Below are 22,796 nucleotides of genomic sequence, written 5' to 3'. Positions count from 1 at the left end.
GTTGCCAGTATCCCCATGTGGACATGGCCTTGAAAAACAAACTGTTGGTACTCACCCTACTACCACAATTATAAAATCTAGTAAATTCCAGCCATTGCGGAGGTAAGCGTTGGGGTGAAAGAGAAGTCCGTATGCTATTACTTTTAAAAATGCTTCCACTGTAAAAATTATGAGAAAGAGATATTCCACTCGTTCCTGGGGAAGATAAGAGAACAAGAGAGACAAAGGTTAGTGAGTGACAAATCATGGAGCAGGATGTTTTCTTTTGTCCTAGTCCAGCCCTGCAGCTTCCAGCTCACTGACTGCCACCTGGGTACACCTCCCACTCTCAGCTTGCTGCCCAGAGGGCTCTGCTCCTCACTCTTGCATGGCCTCCAGTCACTCTGGCACTACAAATGGCAATAAATTTCAGTTACATTCTGAAATTTGCTGCCCTTGCCTTGGCAGGGAGTGACCCCTGCACAGGTCTGTGCCAAGCAGGAGGGGAGAGGGTCGACAGGAACTTCCCAGCCCTCAGCTCTCTGCAGCGCACGTGGGCAAATATTGTCAACCATCAGGATGAACTGCATCTGCCTCTGGAGAGGAAACGTTGCTGCATGCAGTGCTGTGGAGAGAGATGGGGAAAAAATAAGAGGAGCCCACCTGAGACTGATGCATGTGTCAAACTGAGCCTTCTTTGGGATTCCCTTTTCTGTTGCTGGGGAATAAGTAGGCTGAATATTGGTGATAAGTGATTCACAGATCAGGCTGACTAATGCTAGAGGCTTTTAGTCATCCTGTCAGAATTGTACATATCCCTGTGAAATGCAGGCTGCAATTAAGCATCTCCAAACAAAGGCACTTCCAGTTACTGTACAGCCCGATTTAGGACAAACAAGCGGGCTTTTGGAGTCAGTGCACAGGCTCACCATCTCTCGTCCTTGGGGTTTTTAGCCCCAAGTGTGGAATAAGGATAGCAGTACTGCAGAAATGGTAGGGATCTCCACCTAAGTAGGAGGGAAACTGCAGCATTAGGTAATCACTACACAAGTGCTGCGTGGCAAGCTGAGTGGGAGATAAGTACGTGAAAACTAGATGACAGCAAAAGGAGACCAAGTCCCTACAAGGTTAAACTACAAAGTTATTAAAAGTTCGCACTGAAGGAATCAAATCCAAGATAAATGCAAATTAAAATGTCCTAGGCATTGCTGTCATATCTTAAAGGATACCCAGCACAACAGTCAGACAGGTCACTCGTTTTCTTTTCAGCTCCAAATTGCAACTGCCCTGTTCCTCTGTCCAGCTAAATGCATGTACGGCATTTTCATATTATACAGCACTGTAAAATGAGCAGGATTACAAAAATATTAATTCCATCATTTGACAGCTGCCCATTTGAATATCTTCCATTCAGCTCCAGGTAATTAAGAACTCTCTAGAAGCCTGCAGATCAAAACCAGACATTGCCAGTTCATCTGCATGTTTACATTAACATGATATTTTAAATGGCTGAGAAACTCCATCTGACAGTAGCAGGCACATGTTTGTGCTTTAAAATACTGCTGGCTTCCCTCAGACAATGCTTTCCCGATGCCTGCAGTATCCCCCAGTGCTCAGTACAAGGAACACCTAAAAAAAGAAAAAGTGTCATTCTGCAGTTATCTGATCCAGTAGTAAAGCTTTTGAACACACCCACAGCAGAGAATTTGTCTGTCATTGTCCCAGATGGAGACACAGCAGCACACTAAGGATTTCCCTTCCCTTGAACTCAGGAAAGGAAACAACAGCATACAATACTATGTTCCCAGCTCTACAAACAGTAAGTGCTTGCAACCAGGAGTCCAACCGTGGTCCTGGGCACAGGAAGGAGCTCCATGATGGCCTGCACGCTCCTAGAAGGGACCGACATAGCGGCCCTTCTCCTTCCACTACAGCTGAGAACTGAACGAGTACCAATACACAAGTCACAGGCAAACAGACCCAAATGATCCGTCTCCATGCACACATTTGTAAAGCAGGACCAGCTATTGTGAAATCTCTCAAACAAAACCCAAAAGATATGGAAAATGAGCCCTCGAAGGAAGTCCATGTGGTCTTCCCAACTGCCCTGCACCTTTGTGCTGCCACATGGCTCTGCCAACACGGCCCAAGGCACAACCCCACACAGACATGAAAGCTCTGCCTCATGGAGCAATGCCCCACATCTGAAAGGACAAGTTAAGCCTGCGTAGAGATTGAAGAAAGGTAAAAATGGGCTCTGAGGGGGAAGAACCTGCCCTGAACTGAGGATGGGAGTAGGGAGTGCTGTGCCTGAGATGGACATGGCCTCATTAGTGCCAAGTGAACACCTTTGAGGATGGAAACAAAGATTTCTCTCATGGCGGCCCAACCCAATAATTAGTCTTTCTCAATCCCTGTTTCAGCCAGGGGCTTTCCACAGTTGAGGGCAGACTCCCTTTCCCTCTCACAAAAAAGGGCCAAACTGCTCCTCATTCTGCCTTTGAGGCTGCCCTGCACACTCAGTTCATCTCCCTCTATAAACACACACGGGCTCATGACAAAGCGTTCCAGGCCCTAAAACCAGCCTTCCCCTAAAGCCTCTCTCAGTAGCTGCAGCTCAGTCTCTACAAGGGGATGTGGAGGAGCCCACCCTCTTGTTCAACAGCTCCAGGTCCCATTAGCAGCAGGTGGGCAGAACAGGTGAAGTGGAAGGCCTAAGGCTGATCCCATGCCCAGCAATTCAACAGCAAACACTGTCATTGGCATCCAGGGACAAACGCTGCTGCCAACTCTGCCTGGCTCCGTGCTGCACAGACACAGCACTGGGCAGGCCTGCCTGGCCAGCACAGCCTTTCCACTCCATGAATTTCCCTGAAATACCTCTACTAATGCAAGCAAAAAAGTCCATGGAAGCAAAGACTTGGGAAAATTCTGGAACCCCTTTTTTTTTTCTTTAATTACTATTTTAAAAATATTTACTGCTGCACAGAGCAGACAATATATCAACAACTAACGTGTTCCATTTGGCTGGGTTTAGGAGCCTCATACCTTTTCTGTCTTCAAAGATGCCTATGGGACTACAGACACTTTTTGTTATCGTAATAAATGCTGCTTGTTGAACCATGTCATTGAGTTAAGAACGTGCCAAAGTTTTGCACATGCGTGTATGTACACCTACGCATTGATATATACATATATACATACACAACTACAAGCTGTTTGAATAAATTCCTTATAGTCAGCTAAGGTGGAAAGATCCATAAAAAATAAAATTCTATAAAAGCTTCTGAAATTAACATAAGACACAGAATTTTGAGCAGAGGATAGATTTTATGATCCTCTGCACTTAATTTAATGATTTCAGGGTCTTAAACTGAAGGAAATATACTGCTGAGATGAAACAGTGCAGCTGCTCCAAGACCATTTCAGAAAACTACTCCTGCACAGACTCAAGAAGAATTTGAAAAGCCTACTAAATAATTTGTGTCCCCTTTTCTTCTTACACTATAAAACTAAAGAGTCTCTATGAACACAGCATAACTCAGTAATGACATGGCATAACTGAGTTCCCCGGAATGTGGATTGCAGTCTGAATTCTGATGCCACCTTGCCCAGTGAGCCCAGAGATGTGACTCAGCCACTCCCTGCCTCAGGTTAGAAGTGACAGGACCATCTCTCACCCTCAGCAGCCACAGAACAATGAATCTGCCTCTGCTAAATGGGCGTCTGCACTTCTGACTGCTCATTTGAAGCTTTGCTCTCACAGATCAGGTAGACCAGGGCCCAGTGTTTCAATCTCCCAAGGGACACAGCACTGCAAAGCATCCATCATCCCAACTCTTCTGAGAACATAATTTGATACAATTTCAGAAAAAACCAAGCTAGACAAATACTGGTATTTCTCTTTGAGAGAGTTCCCTGCTGACAGGAAGGGAGGCAGCTGAGCACTGCTTTTATGGGACTGAAAGGAGATAGCAACAGCATTGCCCCTTGAAACACTAATCCAAACCACATCATCAAAAGAGAGGGAACTTTGGAGCTGTGAGAAAAAAGGAACAGTATTTTTATATTTGTCTCTTAGAAGTGGGAGCTATGATCATGTGGCTGAGGGACATGAAGCATACTGCAGGCTTTAGAATTACAAAGCAGGAGCTTCCTGCTTGGACAACAGGGACATAAATGTTTTGAAAACCAAAGAAAAAACACCAACAAAATATGAGTGGAAGAAGAGGAAGGATAAAAGTTTTAGAAAGCGGGACAGTTCCTGGAGCACACGTGTTCTGGGGCTGGCTTTATGCCTGCTTGATTTTGTGTTGGGTTTTTTTTTTTTTGTGGGTATAGGACATGAGCATCAGCTGCCCTAGCTGATAGATTAGCCAGCACTAACACTGCCAAGAAACAAGCTGTACATCATCTTACTCTTAACAAGGAAACAAACATTAACTTACTGTTAAGGCTCTAAGCTATATTACCAAAAGAGGATTACTGTATTATGTATGAAACCTCTCTAATCCCATGTGTCGTCCAAAGAACTCATAGGTTTGGGTTTGTTTATAATTTTTAAACTGTGGCTAATGTCATCTTGGGTTCATAAAAGGAGCGTGAAAACAGGAAATCCGAGGAAATTACTGTAGGGCCTTTCTCCTGTCAGAAAGTGAGTAGACCAGTGCTATTTCTGAGAAATGGTCATCAGAATGATTCACTATATCTTGATCCCAGCTCTCTAAACTCCATCCAGCCAGCAGCACTGCTTGGTTAAAATATTTTCTTTGCAAGAAAGATGAAATCATGATCGGGTACTTGCATTTCACATGCACGAGTGTAAAGAGTTTACAATCTAAAATTCAATCTCTAAATGTTTCCTCAGACTTTGCTGTCTCTCCCTACTTGCACTCTGATCAGCTTGCTACAAGCCCTGTTTCAAAAACTACAGTTTATACACTTGAGGTAATGAGTCACAAGCGCTGTGCAGGTAGAACCTTTATAGGGCTGCCTGTTTGACCCCAGTTACACCTGAGTCTGCATTATTGTTCCCTCAAGCTTCCTTAAACATAAGAGAATACATTTCTTCAGTAATGCAAATACCCAGCTATCCAAGGAAAACAGCAGTATTTTAAGGGCCTCTGTCATATAGGATGTTTTGGCAAAGCTTATGTAAATAGGCGCTGAAAGACATGAATCCTAGTGGAAGCACTCAGACTTTTCCCTAGTAGGGAAAACAATCTTTTCTGGCACTCAGTAAGGAGACTGAACTGCAGTGCTGGGAAAGACGGCCCGGAGACTCCATGAAAAGAGGTTCCATGATTCTTGGATTAGGGGTTATGATCACTTCTGAGTATGGATACCCTCGCTGTATGAATATGGCTAACCTGGAGACTACTGCTAACGTGAATAACTTTGACCTTTGGTGAGGAAGAGCCACGTGTGTGCACTTAGAGGATCAATTCAATAAAGAATTTAAGAGAGGTTTGTTGACAATGAGTTACTTCTGAGTGTACTTAGTTACTCAGGAGACATTTTCAGCTAAGCACACATGAAAATATACAAGCATGTGAGGGAATAAAACTTAAAGGAAAGAACATATTTGAATTTTTTTTTACATTTCTCCCTAAAATTACTGTCACTCCAAAAAAAAGAGGTCATATCCATTTGATGGAACGAAAGGGATGATAAGGTGTCATACTGCTGAACATAACTCAATTTGCTGTTACTTCTGGTCCTAAAACACAACATCCCTTCTTCTACATGTTCCCCAAAAAGAACAATCTGAAAATTTAAGCAAAAGAACACTATCTAATTTTACCTGACAAAACAAGCCCAAAGAAGAAAGTGGGTGACTACCACTGAACTGAAGATTAACACACCATTTTGGTAAACAGAAGTCAGAAGTGCTTCTGAGGAGTTTAAATTCCAAATATGATTCAAACGCTGCCTGCTCTCCACTCCAGCCAAAGACGGTGTCAGGCTTTCAAATGAGCAGAGTTCAATTCGTACCAAGCACTGCAGAAACACCAACTTTTAATCCTGGTAAATGGGGGATTCTCTTTACAGGTGTCCAACACAAGAAGGATAAATGAGAGATGGAATTCTCACTGATGTGAAAGAAGGAATTATAAAACAGGAATGTAGTGCAAGCCAGCCTTCAGTACTTTATAATTCACAAGGTGCCCACGATGTATTTAAAGAACTTCCCCTGAAATGAATAGAGGAGAGAACACAAATAGTTTTAGATGATCATGGGCATCATACACGTGCCCTGTATTCCGGGGTCCCTTGACAAATCAATGAATACTTCACGCATAACTCTTTTGCAGAATTTAGTCTATAAGGTCTTTATTTTTCTCAGAGCACTTTGGCAAGGATCAAGCTGAATTTATTTACAGGTTTAGTGGAACTATGCTGTGTGTCAGAGTCCAGCTGTGACGCAGAGCCAAGGTAGAGGGGGTCAATCCCCTGTGCTCGTTACCTTGTACAAACACACCTTCCCTTCCAGTCAGCCACGTGTTCCTACTCACCCAAACCAGAACGCAGATGATGAATGCCCCAGCTGGTCTGATTTGTCATCGTTTCACCTACACTTTTCACTAACAGAGGGTGGAAAACCAAGCCCCAGGTATACAGAATAATGTAATTATTGGGAGTCCTGCGTTTCAGAAAGGGGTGACATGCCAATAACATTTGGATAATGATACAAGAGGACTATTACTTTAAAATATTTAAACTAGAGAAGATTTTGAACAGCTTGATTAATTTTGAAGATGGTCCTGCTTGGAGATAGAATTTAAACAGACAACCTACAAAAATCCCTAATCAGCTTATATTTTTTCTGAGGCTCTATATGCATGTTTTATAACTCTTAATTCTAGTCCTCAGAATAATCTAACAAACTTCATATTTCCTTTCCAATGTACATTAATGTTTCCCACTGGGATGCCTCATTCTTCACAATAGAGTTGGTCAAGCACCTTTCTGGATATACATAAAGGATTATGCATCCATTCAAACTTAAAATCTGAACTCTGGTGCCAATTAGACAATGTCTAACACTTACAAGATTTTTCTTTACTGTCTTTGTCTAGCAACAGCAGAAATCTCTTGGGTGTTGTTGCTCAAGATTAATTTTTTTTTTTTTTGACTGAAATAGAACAATAGGATCCTGCCTATACATGTGTCAAATCCAGAGAATATGTTCCTTGTGGGTTCAGATTTTCTTTGGCATGACCAAGAACTGGAGCCATACAAACAGGCCACGAACAAATATTCCAAACCGAACAGCTCTGAAGAGGCAAAGAAGGTTGTATCCTAATTTTTTTTGTTTGGTCCACTGCTCTGATTAAACTGCAATGAACTGTCACTTTATATTCTGATCAGACCAATAAGAGATTACCCTTCTAGGAAGAATCAAAATCAGGGAAGGAAGCATAAGGTTTATGGCTGAGAGAGCCTCATTTAGGATCTCTGGATAGAAATTAAAAGGTGGCAAGGTGTTGTGTTTTTACCATGCCTAGGAATTAAATTCACCCCTAGAAGAAGCTTTTACTAGTTCCCTTTATGTATTTTTGGGGCAGTGAGGCACTTCAGTGTCTTCTTCCAAGGTTAACACAGCCATTAGAAACACCCCCATCAATTGTCCACGTACCAAGCACTGCTCAAGAACAGGGCACCAGAAGCATTCATTTAAATCAGAGCAGCCCCAGCACAACAGCTGTATCTAATAGATCATCAGGAGGCATATGTATCTCATCCACCTCCCAAAATGACTCTAATAAGTGAGAAGTTGGCTGCTCACCACGCTCAGGTGTCTGCACTTAATCACATATGCAATGAAATACACAAGTCTAGCAGCCACAACGCACTTCAGCGCTCCATTTTATTAATTTTTAAGATCATTATTAATCTTAAGAAAACATGCTAGTGTTAAATATGGAGTATTTTGTTGCCAGACAGAACTCTCTGTGTGTGTGTGTGTATATCTCTGCTTTAGGAGGGATTCTAGAGAACTGTCTAATTAAATAATGATTCATTAGGACAGTTTCTAAAAGGTCTTCTCCACAATGCATCATCTAAGCAGGACACACAGGCACACTTGCTTTTGGAAACAACCCATGTGACCTCAGCAACGACAGCTCTAATGATTTTAGTGTTTTGCACCATCTGTGAGCTGAGTCCTAAAGTCGCAGGTCTGGAGTTCTTATCATGACATCACTTTATCTGATCATCCTTTCACAATCAGTGCTTTCAGTACATTATTTTTCAATGAGTCTCTCAAATTCTTAGTGGTAGGCACAAAGCTTAACAAAGGTGAACCCCAACCATCCGACTGCTAAAAAGAAGTGACCCTGCCCCTGTGAGACTGATTAATTTCCAATCAAATACATGATTTCAGGAGCTGACCATTTAACTGCTTACAATCAACATCATGGCAGCTGTGGTTTGTCTGCCTTATAAGCTTCGATTTGCCACATGAACAGGCACACTGAGAAACATTCATGGCTGTATTCAGTCATCTTTCCAAAAAGATGACCAGAAATTGAGCCCCCAAATGAAGGACTGAATTCCCAACAGTTCCTCTGAAAATATACCCAGAGTGAGACTTTCTGTGTGCCAAGGATTTTTTACAATCCCCTCATGGGTAAAAGGTGTGGAAGAGTTGTGTTCCGTGCCCTTAACTTAATGAAGAATCATTTCTCGCAGAAAGTTGGGGTTTGTTTTGGTTTTTTTTGTTGTGGTTTTTTGTTTGTTGTTTTTTGTTGGCGTTTTTTGGGGTTTTGTTGTTGTCATTGTTTTGGTGGGGGCTTTTTTTTGTTTGTGTTTTTTTTTTTTACTTTTTAAAAATTCTCTGTTCGTACAAAGTTCTGAATAATTCTAGTGGCATGCCAGGTTAGACTAAAATAGAGTCTTAATCAGGGAGAATTTTGCTACTAATTTTATTTGTCTGTAGGCTGAATTGCCCACTTCTCTTTGTCTTTACAACTTCTCAGGTAACACTAAATAATTATAAACTTCCCCTAAACCCAGGTTGCAGGTGGCACACCAATGTGCTGAGCTGACAGAAGGGATGGTGGTGCCTCTCCCCCACAACCCCTCAACACGGAGCACATTTCCAGAAGAGAGCAGCAGCCAAAGGAAGGAGGATTTGAGCAGCTCACATGGGGTGAGACCTCAGCAAACATGAGCTCCTCAATAAACCATGGACACATCCAGCACTATTTAGACCCTCTGTGGATCACTCTCAACCACTGAGCTAAGTGCTAGAGCTGCAAGAGAGCCCCTGCAGAGGTCTGGCCCTGGACCTCTATTTTTACAGGCACAGGCTTTTCTCTGACTGACCACCCAGAACAGCTCATCAAATCCCACTTTCGAAACATCTCTGTCAAATACATTTTAACCCAATCACTCTTGCACATTTTAGGATGCTTTAATTTATGTTTTTAATCTACTACAATTCTTTTATAATTGTTTGTGCAGTGACTCCTGACAGGGAGTGCTTTATAAAAAAATTGAATTTATGACTATTTATAACCTCTCCCTCTTGAAATTTCTCAGCAAATAAATTGGTCCCACAGTTCAGTCTTCCAGGGTTGGGGTTTCTCTGTACACATTCATACAGACACACAATGCACATACATGAAAGAAAGAGAGAAAGGGACAGAGAAATGGAGTGTGTACGTGTGTATGACCTTTTCTTTCCATGAGTAATTTATGGGCATATTTAACATTCTGTTCACAGTGCTCCTGGCAGACAGGAAAAACACAACTGAAGGGGATGAAAATGAAAAGTCCTTGCAGCTTCTCCATCTCAGGCTCAATCCTTCTTTTTGCGGGACAAAGGTTTTCAGGTTTTGTTTACTACCCCTGAGTAAGTTTCTCTTCGGTGGCTTGCTGTTTGAGCAGACAGGACACATGAAATGAGGCAGCTATAAGGACCTTTGACAACCAGCACATAAAACTCATTTTATTTCCTTAATGGAAGGCTAATCGGTAATTAAAAACATGACTGTGACCTGTGCAGTACCCAGAGAATAGAAATTGATTTCACTTTAAACAGATAAAGCTCCCAGGGCTGCAGCTCTGCAGAGTAGCAAGACTTTCTGGGCAAGGCAAGTGAAAGAAGTGCTTTAGTTTTTAGCAAGTTTTGCTAATTTAGGTAAACCAGGAAAACCCCAAAGAACTTTGCTAGTTCTGCAGTCCCTCGGTTGACTCCCGAGAGCCACTCTGCTGACCCTCACTGTAGTTGCTACCGATGTTGAGACAGACCCTGGGACAAGAAGCTGGGAAATGGAATTCGGATTCTTGCCCGGCCTCCTCTCATCAAACCAGGGCACGAATTCTCATTTCTTGTAAGACAAGTGTGTGCTTCATGCTCCTATGTGTGTGTACTGTAAAGGGACAAACCAGTAATCTTACTGGGTGCCACCAGATTCCAGCCAGCCAGCCTGGGGTACCCTGAGCCTGCAGGACTCTCCATCGGCCTCACAGGGCCCTCAGCAGTGCTGGGGTGGGTGCAGAGTAATGTGGGGTCACGTCATAACAAAATATTTGGATTTGCTTCAAACAAGCCAAGCACACGGATCTGGGAATGTTAAAACATTTTGGTTCAATAAAAATGTTTAAACATAAGGCTCTGCTATTTCTGCACTGGAACTCTCTGAGAGTTTCCCTTTACAGGGAGTAGAGAGGGGGAATATTGCATATAGAATGCTTCCAACTTTTCCTTCTAATATTCAACAAAGCCAAGCTTTGAAATACTGGAATTTTGTGGACAATGCCTGGAGTTCCACCAGCCTGACTTGCAAACCAGCAGGAAAGAAAATTGGAAAAAAAAGACAAACAGCTATGAAATGGGTTAATACATGCTAATGTGTTTAATTCATTAAAAACTAGGAAGAAGGATTTCTAATTAAGTTCAGACACTAATAAAGAACGAAGATTGAGCCCATGCCATTTTTTGCAATTGAAAAGTCTGTAAGTAACTATAGTGAGCACTAATTATCATGCCAGAAGAGAGGCATCTCATGTATCTGTATTTTCTTTTACTGTGATAAACCCTTAAGACAATATTTATTCTTATCTAGAAAAACTTAAAATAAAAACTGAGAAAAGTACTAGAGTCTGGACAGTGAGAGGTCAAGAATCTTATCAATATCCTATAATGTCCTTTAATTAAACTCAGCTTGGTTATTTTCTGGCTAGTTTACAAAAAAGGTGTATTCTTCCTCTGTTCCCTGGCTTCAGGGGTAGCTCTGTCTCCTGCAAGCATTGCAGGCTGTGGGATCTCTATCTAAAAGGAAAATTAGATTTCAGCTGGCCTATCTGCAAAAAAATAAAAAAAGAGATCTAAATCCCACCCACAACCAAAATTCCCTTTTATCATTTAAGGCAAATTCTTAGACACCCATCACTCAGGGGGGGCAATCCCAGCAAAAACATCTCTAAGAACTCAGCCAGATTTCCTCTACATCAGAGTACTGCTCAGGGCTGGCAAACATCCTGCCAAATGGACTCGAATTTCAATGATTTTGTGTTCACTTGATGAAAATAAGATGTTACACTCAGTGTTTTCACTCCCTCTGTTCCCAAGGCTCCCTTTCTCTTCAATCACCCTCAGGCTCGGAGCAAACAGGATTCATATTGATCTATCTGAACGTTATTTTTAATGCTATTAATGTTATAGGCTGCTGTAATGGATGTTCTCCACGTTTTTCATCCTGGCTACTTGTTCTGACTGGTCTGTAACACACCAAACCCATCACCTGCCTTGCTGCTGGCCAAGACCCAGCTCTCAGCACAGAAATAAAAGGCAGCTGATGGCTGTGCCTGAGCTGGGATGGGGTTTCCTGGTGCTCAGTACAAACTCCTCACAGGCTGCACACTGTGGGACATTTGCTGGCTCTTTACCCCTCCATCCCCCTGCACTGCTTTCTGTACCTTGCAGGTAGTGCATGGGAAAGGAGCTGGGTGAACTCCCTCCCAGGTGCCATTCTAAGAAAATTCTTCTCCTATTGTGTTATCTCCCAGGCAAACATGCAGTGATTATTTCAACTGAAGACTGCCATGTTAAATTCAGGAACGTCAAATCAAAATACACATTTAGTGTAGTCAGATACCTTAAATGGATGGAAATGCAGGCAAAGCTTTTAAAAAATTGTATAGCAAGTTTAGACTCAAAAAAAAGGTAAAAATATAAATTTGACAAGCACAATGAAATTTCTCATGAAACAAAGGTCTGATTTTGAAAAAAGATTTTAAATTAAGTCTTTCTATGGACATAATTTGCACCAACTTCCAGAAGGTCTACACAAGCAAGAACTGAGGAAAAACGGAGGATAGTAAGCTTTGGCCTAGTAACACCAAAAATACAAAATCAAATTGCACAGACTTGGGGGATTTTAGCATTTTCTTTTAGTTGTCTACAAACTATGCTAAGGCAGTGCTCTGTTACTGTTTGAGTTCAATGGGGGAACTAATTAAAAACTATAATTAAATGGAATAAGCTGCTATTATTTACGAAACAGTGAAAAGGGTGTTAAAAGAAAAAACACAGACATGGAAAAAATAATTTTGATTCTGCTCTTTCATTCTGTTTTGACTGTCTCTGGTACTGTTAGTAACACACAGATGGAAGGGGAACCAGTTTTGCAGGTAATAAGCATTGCTCAGTCCACAGTTAATCCAGATCTTTTGACAGACTGCAAGAACAAACACAGCAACCTAAAATTTGTTCATAGAATATTTTATGAATGAAAAAAAGAACCAATGATTAAATTTTCACAAACAGTTTTGTATTTTGCTGAAGGTTTTAGTCAACTGGACTAAACTGAAATTTTCCAAAATACTTCTTTCTCTCCTAACAGTTCCCTCTTTATAGGATTCATGAAGATGTAGAAAAACAGTCATAGGATAGCATGCAACAAGGACTTGTCTCAAGCCCCTGAGCATGACTCCACAAGCTATTTCCTGCAACTTATATTCCAAACAACTCTGTCACTTGCAAGTCCTCTGTTTCACTCTCCTATGCTGTCTCACCATGCTTTATTTCAAACCCAATTTGTTTTCACAAGGATATAAAAAAATCATAAGCAATGAGGACTATGAAACCGCTGGCCTATGGCAAATGCCATAAAATAAAATAAAACAATTAAGAGAAATTCTTTAATTTTAATTAGCTTCCTTTCTGCAATCATTCCCTTCATGAAAAGTTCAATTACCAAGAACCAGTGCTGTTAGGTTCACTGCACTATATTATAGTTAGCTGGGCTGTTACACAGAAATGGGAACTGACAGTGAAATCTCTTGTACAGCTTGCCAGATACAAAACGAATAGGGCTGACTTATCCCACAAGTCTTCTGGAGCTGCCTGAAAGGATGAGATTGCCAACTGAAAGGATAAGTTTGTCTCATCATGTAAGTGCTTTAGATCTTCAGAGAAGGCTGCAGGGGTTATACAGTCAATCACATGCTGAATATGAGTCAACGTCATGCCGTTGCAAAACAAAAAAAAGCAAACACCACGCTAGGATGTGTAAACAAAGACACAAGAAAAATTCCTTCTTCTCCACACAGCGAGGGTGAAAGCTTTGCTGAAATTCTGTGAATGAAAGGATGCATGGATGGACTGGGGATGATCCAAGAGAGATCAACAGGGATCTCCTGAAGTGTATAAAAATTACCTGAGAGGAAAAGCTGTAGTGAGGCTGTTCAGCATGGAGAAAGTAAATCAAGACAAGGCTCTAGACTGCTGCAGAGAGATGGTGAATAATTCCTTTGCCTGCTTTCACTTTGGGTATGGCAGGAAGTAATGGCTTTACCCTGGCATAAAGGAGGTTCAGGATGGACATTAAGGAAACTTTTCTTTGGGATGCCAGCATTGGTGAGAAGGCTGTGACAGAGCACACTGGCTGGGAAGCTACAGATTTTAAATCCCTAGAAGTTAAATTCTCCTGTGGGGTAGGATGACTAAATGGCCCACCAGGGTATCTTCCAGCCCTAACTTTTGTATTACTGAGGCTCTAATAGATGTCATCCATGGCCTCAAGATCCAGCCAGATTTGTCTCATCAGGGAGGCAGCTGTCTGTTGGGTTTAGGCAGAAAGACTCCAGGGGATAGTCCTTCTCTATTCACAAGTGAAAAGCCTTTCAAAATGTTTCTGACACCCATGCAGCTAAGGTAGATCTAGGCAAGAAATCTATCAGTCATCTGGGATTTCAAGGAATGCCTCCGTGTGTCATCATTTGAAAAAAGGGCTCGATATCCCTCTTGGGAGAAACAGAATTCAGACTTCTCCCCAGGGCTGATTAGTTCAGAAATGTCATTCTCAGCTGCAATTGCGCTAGGATGGAGTGAGATTTTCTGTTCTTATGGTGCAGTTTCAGGGTTTTCCAAGATTATGCTGCAGAGTCCTTGCTAAGAGTGGGGGTTTTGCCCTCCCTGAGAAGGCTCTCAAGCACCATCATTCTGACTGATTCTCATCTAGACTGGTGATATTTGTAACAGGAGTTTCTCTTCCTCAGTGGATCTGGTTCTGAAGGGCATTCAGGAACACGACCTTGTGAATGTTTAGTCTTCTTCTGATCTCTTTTGCCTTGGGTCCACAGAGCCCCTGCAGCAGAAATCTACGAGCTTTGCTGAGCATATTTGTAATTAATCCTAGACTTAGAGAAACGTGGGGATTAGTGGATTGCTGAACTCCTTATGTCTCTGGAGGAATGCTGGAGTTTCCTTGTTACAAGCAGCAGAGAGAGAGTCGGAATTTGCTGAGAATTTGGCTTAGGCCACTGAACATACTGATTTCCACAGATCAGGGAAGTCTTCAAAGCAGCAGTACTACCAGCTTGAATAAACACAGTCTCCTTCATCCAAAGGTTGCAGTAACACTCCCCAGACAGTAATGAATGAATTAAAATATAAATCATACCCCATGGGCAAAAGAGAAACTGTCTCTATTTCACAACTGGGAAAATGGAGAAATACATAGGATGAAGGTATTTGAAGGTTTGAGGTCTTCCAATTTTTAAGTGCCCATTTTAGGACAATGACAGCCTGATTTTATTTCTCATTTTTTCAGAGACACCAAGTGGTTTGTTGACTAATTGGAGTGATGATGCCTCTAGGGATAGGAGCTTGGCACAGTGACTTGACTGATTTAACCAGCTAACAAGCTAATAGCAATTTACAGAAGACAAACCTCTGACAAGCATGAAAAGACCTTGTCTAAATGTTTAGAAATCTTTGATTAATTCCTGGTGGATGAAAACTGAGATGTTGCTGTCTCTGCCCCTCTTTATTGCTTAGACTCCACCTCCTGCCTCGTGTTTCTGCCATCTTGTTAATCTTCTGTTGCTTTGTTTTGCACTCCACTTTTCTTTTTGTCTACAGGGATTTCCAGAGGTTCAGCTGAAAGTGCAGGTGTCATGACCTCCATCTCCAAAAGAAAAGCTGTTCAAAACTGAGAGACAAGTTTGGAAATTGGACCTACCTGATTACCACCTCACGACAAAATCAGGAGAGGGATGGGGGAATCCTGGGGGGATGCTTTGCTATTCCACACCACAGACATGGTGTGCATATCAGGCAAAGGTTGTGAGGTGCCAAAGAAACTTCTTTATCCAGAAGGATGTTTTTTGCCTTGCTTTTGCAAGCTAACACATAGTGCCCTAGGAATACACCTATTATTTGGTGACATTTGCACTGTAACACCAAAATGACCATCACAAATGCAACTGCGGTACCAATGGGGACCAGAAGCACCAAAATTGTCTCTCAGCAGGAAAACTGTCTGAACAAGAAGTTATCAACAAGTCCAGCAGCCTTTCGTTGCGCCATGCTTACAGGGAGGATGTGATACATCACAGCAAGAATTCATCATTGCATTGCAGCTGGTATGAACTTTCATTTGCTAAAAGTTCACTGCTGTTTGACCCACAGTTGATTGCTGACAGTAGCTGTACTCACCAGAGAGGGACTTGCAATACTTATCTGCACAACACAATTCTCCTGTTCTCTATAAAACCTGACTTGGACCAGTCACCAGGGTCCCAATGAAGTTGTTACACCCAGTGCATCAGCCTGCTGCTCCTCCTACCTGTCACTGTGCTTTTTATCTCTGCAGAACCAAAACTTCCCTCACAAAATTGTGATTCAGTTTGAGTGAAACAGTATCTGACAGGATGAACTCTCCAGGACTGTGACAGAACAACGCAGAAGGCCTCAGCTCTTTGAAACACAGAAGAAGAAACGACTATCTAAAAAGATGGTGCGTGTAATGAGTGCACAACAAGGCGTACATCTCTAGGTGTCTCTTGTAAAACAAGCACAGCCCAGCTCACTGCTGCAGCACTCCTCCTTGAAGGCAATCAAAAGAACTCATGCTGTGGGTAGATTGATGAAAATAGAGATTCAAGATCAAATTCTGAGCAGGTCAGAAGTAAAAAGAGAGAATATTGGCTTTTTATTGACAGCAAGCATTCTTCCTCATGTAAACTCACCACTCTCCTTAGAAATCCCTGCTGGTACACTTTGGGTAAGGTTGGTGCTGCTCTAGAGCATTGCAGTGTGAGCAAGGAAGACCTTCCCAAGAAGGGAAATCAGGGCTCTAATAATCAGAGGTAAGACTGGTGGAGCTCCAGAAGGAGGGATGTGGTGTTGTTCCAGCCCCAGCTGTGCCCAAAATACCCTTCCCTTCAGCAGGACTCCTACTCTGCACTCTCCCAAGAGGAGCTTTACAGCCCTTTAAAATAATTTTTATGGGTCTGCATTTTACCAGGCAGTAACTTCTAAGAGAAATACTGCAGCTTTAGCAGTTATTCTTTGCTGTTTAAGAATATGCTGGTGTTTAGGTAAAAAAGAATCCAAGAATAACAGGTACTATGAATTTCTGATTTTTTCCTCTTTGAAATTCAGGCTATCTAGGAGGAGGAAAAAAAAAAAAACTGCTGTCATATATACAAGCCTGTGAGCATCAATATATTTTAATGGTAACATTTTTCTCTGATATCTAGCCTCTGAGTTTTTCCACCTCTGAGCGAAACCTGCAAAAGCACTGCATCATCTGTATTGCTCTGTAACCCAAAATCCCAAGTCTCCTTAAGAAACTTTCCTTTCAGAACAATTTAATATGATGTGATATTAACATCCCAACAGTTTCCCCCTCATGAATTAGAAGTGTCACTCTCTCTGTTTTGACTAATTTCTGCCAGATAAATAAGGTCTACCTTGATTAGAGAAATTCCCATGTTCTGCATTTTTTATTTGACTGGTGAGGCTTTCTTTACTTTGTACCCTGAGCTCTTCAGTGGCTTTGCCTCGTTTAAAATCTGTATCTCTGCTCAGCATGCCTGCATTCCTGTGGAGAGTTGCTTAATCCCTCTGTATACTCCCAATCTGCCTGCAAGGAACACACAGAGCAGTCCCAGATCTTTAAATTGAGGCAACACAAAAATCTCCTTTCTTTTATTAATGGACAAGAATTCCTGTACTATTTAAAAAGAGAAAACAAAAATCAACCAAGCCCCCTCTTTTTAGGTATTATCCTTTTTTCCTGCTTTACTCAATTATAGCTGATTAACTGCCATGACATATGAGTCACACAGGATCTAGGACACAGGATGTGTTCAGAGTTGCTTAATCATGTTCTAATATTTAACATGTACACTTGTTTACTAGGTAAGAGAGTGGTGCATGATATTTACATTGTGCTATGTTAACTTGGGATATTAAAACTAGAGTGGACAGAGAACGATAAACAAAAATGGTACAGGCAAATAAAGAGGGAGAAAGAAATTATAAACCAAAGCAGGATGAGAAACAGACTTCCAGGGCATGGGAAGAAAGAATTCACATTCCAATTTTTTTTTTTTTTTTTTGGGCCACTTGTAGGTCCTCTCTCAATTATACCAATTTAAGCTCAAGGTACCTTCCTTTTCATAGTGAATGTCCCTAAAAGCAGCAAACCCCTCCATACCTCAAATTTTCCTCAAAAATACCTAACTCCCAAATGCCCCTAAAACTCTTTCAGACCATGAGGAAAGCCATCTGTGCACCAAATAATGACTTTTGCTGCCTATTTTGAAGTGTTGACATCTGCCTCAAATCACTTAAGGAAAGGAAAATCCTATATCCAAAAAATAAATTTTCCCCTCTCCCTCTCCTATTACAGCATTTAGCTCTCAGTCAGCACATCAGACAGCTTTCAAAAGAGCACACAGAAAGAAGCCAAGCTGCCTCAAGGTGAAGCAGAGGATCACAGCACCGGCTTCAGTGGTGGGCCATGAACAGTGGTGAAAGCAATTTAGCCCGAGGATTCCCCTCTAAAGCGTGAGCACCCTTTTTTTATGGGTAAAAACAATAACTGAAAAAGATTACTTGGCTGTGAAGCTTACCCAGGAATAACAAAGCTACATAGACAAGATGGATGACAGAAATAAGATGTGCTCCATATAAGCAAAGATATTTAAACTCAGAATACTTAAGAAAGGTAAGGAATATGCAGGAAAAAAAAAAAAAAAAAGCTCTTTGGCCAGCTTCTCCTGGAGGCACTTGACAGCTGAATGTGGTTTTGAAGGGCCTGAAGGCAGTTTACCACAGGGACTGAGTCAAGGCAGCTTTGCAGGAGAGAGGACAATGGCACCACAAACAGGACAGATGCCTATTTTAGGGAGATGGTTTGCTGTCTCCAGGGTCCCTCATTGTGGATACAAGACAACATGGAGCACTGCAGCAAGCACAGCCACAGAAACAGAGCTTAACTTGGAAACTGTTTTACAAATTAACTGCTTGTTACTTCTATTCTCCTTTGTTTTTCTTCCTCACACTTGATGGCTTTTGTCTCTTGTCCTCCTACCCGCGGCTTCTCCCATTTTCATCCCACTTTATCACCCCCATTTAGATACTTTTTGTTTTTACTTCTGTCACACTCTGAGAGAGTTCCCAAGCTCCTGATAAAACACTGCAAGCACCCTGTAGTAATGATGTTTTTAATCCCTAGGCTACTTTTTTTTTAATGGAGGCTTACAAGAAAAGTGTGTTCCTTGGGAGTCAGCAGAAGCTGACAGTGAGGCATGAGAAGTCCAAACAAGACAGCACCAGGAAAGCATAAGGTGCAAAGCCAGACATGGCTTGGGGGAAAACAAGTGGTCTGAGGATCAGTGGTACCCTGTCTCTTCCTTACCAGCCTGCGCTGAACTCACGGCTCACATCTGCCTCCCTTCTGGCTGGCAGAGAAATGATGGGATGAAATCATGCTGCTGCCCCTCAAGGGCTATGAACAGAGGGTACATTGACAGCACACTATTCCCAGCTGTTGGCCCAGACCTCTGGAGGCAAGAGCTGCTGAACTTCTAACCTGTATTATGGATAAAATGACTCCCTAGCAACTCCCAGAAAACCCCAAAATCCCACAGCCACATTCCCCATGCTTTTGTTAGTCCTGCAAAGGGCATAACAGTGAATCAGAGGCAATATTTTAAAAGCCACCCATCCAGATTCTGGGTTCCCTGTCTCTATCAAAGCATCTACCAACATTTCCTGAGCTATTCAGCAGCTCTCACTGTCTTTCATGGAAAAAGAGAGAGGGTTGTCTTTTCCAAGTAAGCAAGGAGCTTCGTACCTTGCACACAAAATTTTACAATTAATTATCTTTGTGGCAGATATGCATCTCATTCTTTTCAATTCCCCCTCATGTCTAACTGCCAGGAGCTGTCCAAAATTGGTCCACTTGGTCTTCAGTCCAGTTGCTCACCTGCCTGCCCAGAAGCTGCTCCTGGCTGGGTGCTGTAGGCAACACTGATCAATTCTGCAGGGATCCCTCAATGTCTAGTCCCTCTCCCTATGCTTCATTTCTGTTTTTCTTCTCTTTTTACCTGTAACAGTTTTCTTGTTAAGTAGGCTCTGAACAAAAATTCCCCTTCCAACAGCACAAACGTCCCAGTGACATGACATAAAAGCTAAAACACAGAGCGATTAAGATACCACTTCAACTTACTGCCCAGTTCAAGTTATCAAGGCCCAAACACTGCACACAGTTCTCTCTTAAAACAGAATCTGAAGGGTGCAAAACTCATTCCTCAGCTCTGCAGTGCTTGTTCAGGAATGTTACCACTTTATTACATTACAAGGGATCAGGAAAACAGCGTCTCCAATACCAAAATATGAAAGAGCCTTATAAAAATTGTTTAGGTATAAGGGAGGAAAGACAACTGACAGATCTGTGTTGTCCACCAATCTGCTAAAGGAAAAAGGTTTAAGCATACTGATTTACAACATTGGGGAAGAATTAATTTGACTCATACAATTACTAAAGGACATTTGTCTCCATAACCCAGTAGGCAACTTCATTTTTCATCCCGTTGAGCAGTATTTTCAACTTTTTTTTTCTTTCCTGGTTAACAAATAGCCTTTTTAGTCTTGTTGCTTTTTAACTGTTATTCAACTAAAAGAAAACAAACAAACAAAAAAAAACCTTAAAGGCAAAAAATAACCCAAAACATTAAATAATCAGAATATCTATGTAGGATATTTTCTGTATAGGGCAGATTATGGAAGGCAGACACTAAAAGCCCCTCAGCCTGATCCCTACAGGGAAAGAGGAACTCTGCTGCCTTGAAGCTGAAAGACAAGGCTCAGTACAAGAGTAACAAGGGCAGTAGAAACACTGAAAAGATGCAGAAATTAAGGAATGCCAATTGTCTTTGTTATGCTTTTGGAAATACAAATTCAACCTGCACAACATGGGTCTACAAGAGCACTGGAGAGGCTCTTTTTGCAGGAGCATGGAGTGGCAGGACAAGGGGTCACGGCTTTAAGCTGAAAGAGGCCAGGTTTAGATTAGATAGTCGAAGAAATTCTTCACTGTGTGGGTGGTGAGACACAGGTTACCCAGAGAAACTGCAAATGCTCCATCTCTGGAAGTGTTCAAGGCCAGGCTGGATGGGGCTCTGAACAGCCCAGCCCAGTGGAAGGTTTCCCTGCCCATGGTGGGGGGGTTGGAACGAGAGGATTCCATGATTCTATAACTTTATTTTTTAAACCAATGGAGCTCCTTACAAAATGCTCTTGTTTGGGTATGTCAATCTTACTCAAATGAACTAATTTGTCTATGTGAAATTATACACCAGCAGGAGTCTGCTGGTTTGCATGGAGTGTCATTAAAAACTCAGCACTGACACCCAATCACTAGGGAGAGAGAGGACCTTTTAAATTTTTTTTATCCAATTCTTGCCAATTTGCAGAAGAGACATCCAATTGTAGTTGTCTAATTGGCCTCTCCAACCAAAACAGATCTTTCATAACCTCGAGGATTTCTCAAGTTACAGTGAAAAGAAGAGAGGGGAAATCTGGGTATTTCTTCTATCCTGGGCTTCCAGTGAACAAATGATTTACGTGGGCCATTCAGCAGCACTTATTGAGTGCAACTCCTCTGTCCACTGCAGAAATGGCAAAGTGCTGAGAAAAAGGTGAGTATCTTCTCACACATGGTCTTCTCTGGGCCAAACAAAAGCACTGCTTGGCTTCAAGCTGCAGATATCACAAGTTAGTTATTGCTGCTGTTCTTACTATTTTCCACTCATCATCTCTCCTGTAACAATTCACTGGCTTCCTTGGAGAAAGAAATGTGTCTGCGGGTAACGATTTCACTGCTTTTCCTCCTCTGCCCACCCCTCCATCGCTCTTTTATATTGAATAATCATTTATGTGGTAGTTTAATTAGCTAATTACAAACGTGTTTGGGTATTTTAAGGAGGAAGAATCATTGTTTACTTGTTAGTAATTAAGTGGGTTCCATATGATTTTGGTGTTGGGAAATTTACGAATATTACTTTTCTGTGCAGCGCTACCAAATATTAAAAGCGTAATTATTTGCTTATATCTCGGTACACTGAAAGGAGAAGTAAATTTCCATGACTGTAGGCTTTGGGCTTCTGGTGGATTATCTATATTGGTTATACTATAACCAATCTGGAAATACTTATTAGGATGTGGAAAGCAGATGTAGATTAGCAGTCAAGGAAGGAGACCAGTTACAATGCAGAAAGACCCACTGCATTCTGAAGGCTTTGCACAATACCCAATTCACCTGTCTGCCATCAAAGCCAGCACAAACAGCTTCCAATTCCCTCCTCACCCTGTCAAGCTGTATGCAAAAGGAAACATCTCAGTGGGTCACCCATGGTCCTTGTGGTCTGCACGCAGCAGCTGTGTTTGAGAGCCCACATTCATCTCATGTGCCCCAGAGCAGCTCTCTGCTCAGGAAGGCTCTGCCTGATTCTCCTGGCACTACCAAACCAGACAGGCTGCCAGCAACCAGCAGCAGGCCTGGGTGGAAGGAATGAGCAGGAGCAGTGCAGGCAGACACACCGAGCCTCTCTCTCTTCCAGCAGGATCCCGAGAGGGCGAGGCAGGAGCGCATCTGCTGCAGCTCTGCTCTGCCACAAATGGCAAGTGATCAGATTTATACAGCCCCAAGAAGATTTCAGAATGCACAGGCTGTGAAGGAGGTCTGAAGAAACTCATGCCAGCCTGGCCATGGTGTGCCTTGAATATTGGTAATAATGTCCCAGGATCAGGTCCTACCTGTGGCACTCACCCTTCCCTTCCAGTGGGGGACAGCGTGGAACGGGATGAAGGATGCAGAAACAATACAGTGTGAAGACCTTGGCCTCCTCATTATCACTCAATTTCCCAGCCTCTCAATTTGGGACATACATTACTCAGACATTCCAGCTTAACTGAGCATGGTTTTAAGACCTCCATTTGGCAGTTTCAGGGGCAGCTGGGAAGACTTTTTAGTCTTTGATAACGCAAAATGAGGAGCAAAACGTGC

At 42.1% G+C, this 22,796-nt stretch overlaps 1 protein-coding gene across 1 annotated transcript in view; it reads right to left on the bottom strand.

Moving 5' to 3' along the window:
* CACNA1C (calcium voltage-gated channel subunit alpha1 C) overlaps positions 1-22,796 on the bottom strand; it is a gene marked incomplete at both ends in the record, with an annotated part of 458,232 nt that overhangs the window by 191,526 nt on the left and 243,910 nt on the right. Inside the window, one exon of the mRNA XM_082279808.1 lies at positions 56-195. Within this exon, the coding sequence (XP_082135934.1) occupies positions 56-195 (140 nt within the window). The remainder of the gene's footprint in view (positions 1-55; positions 196-22,796) is intronic.

The sequence above is a fragment of the Coloeus monedula genome (genome assembly GCF_965178545.1).
Source record: "Coloeus monedula genome assembly, chromosome: 4".
In the NCBI taxonomy this organism is placed as follows: Eukaryota; Metazoa; Chordata; class Aves; order Passeriformes; family Corvidae; genus Coloeus; species Coloeus monedula.
Note: the sequence above shows the minus strand (reverse complement) of the source record. Positions and strands in the feature narration are given on the sequence as shown.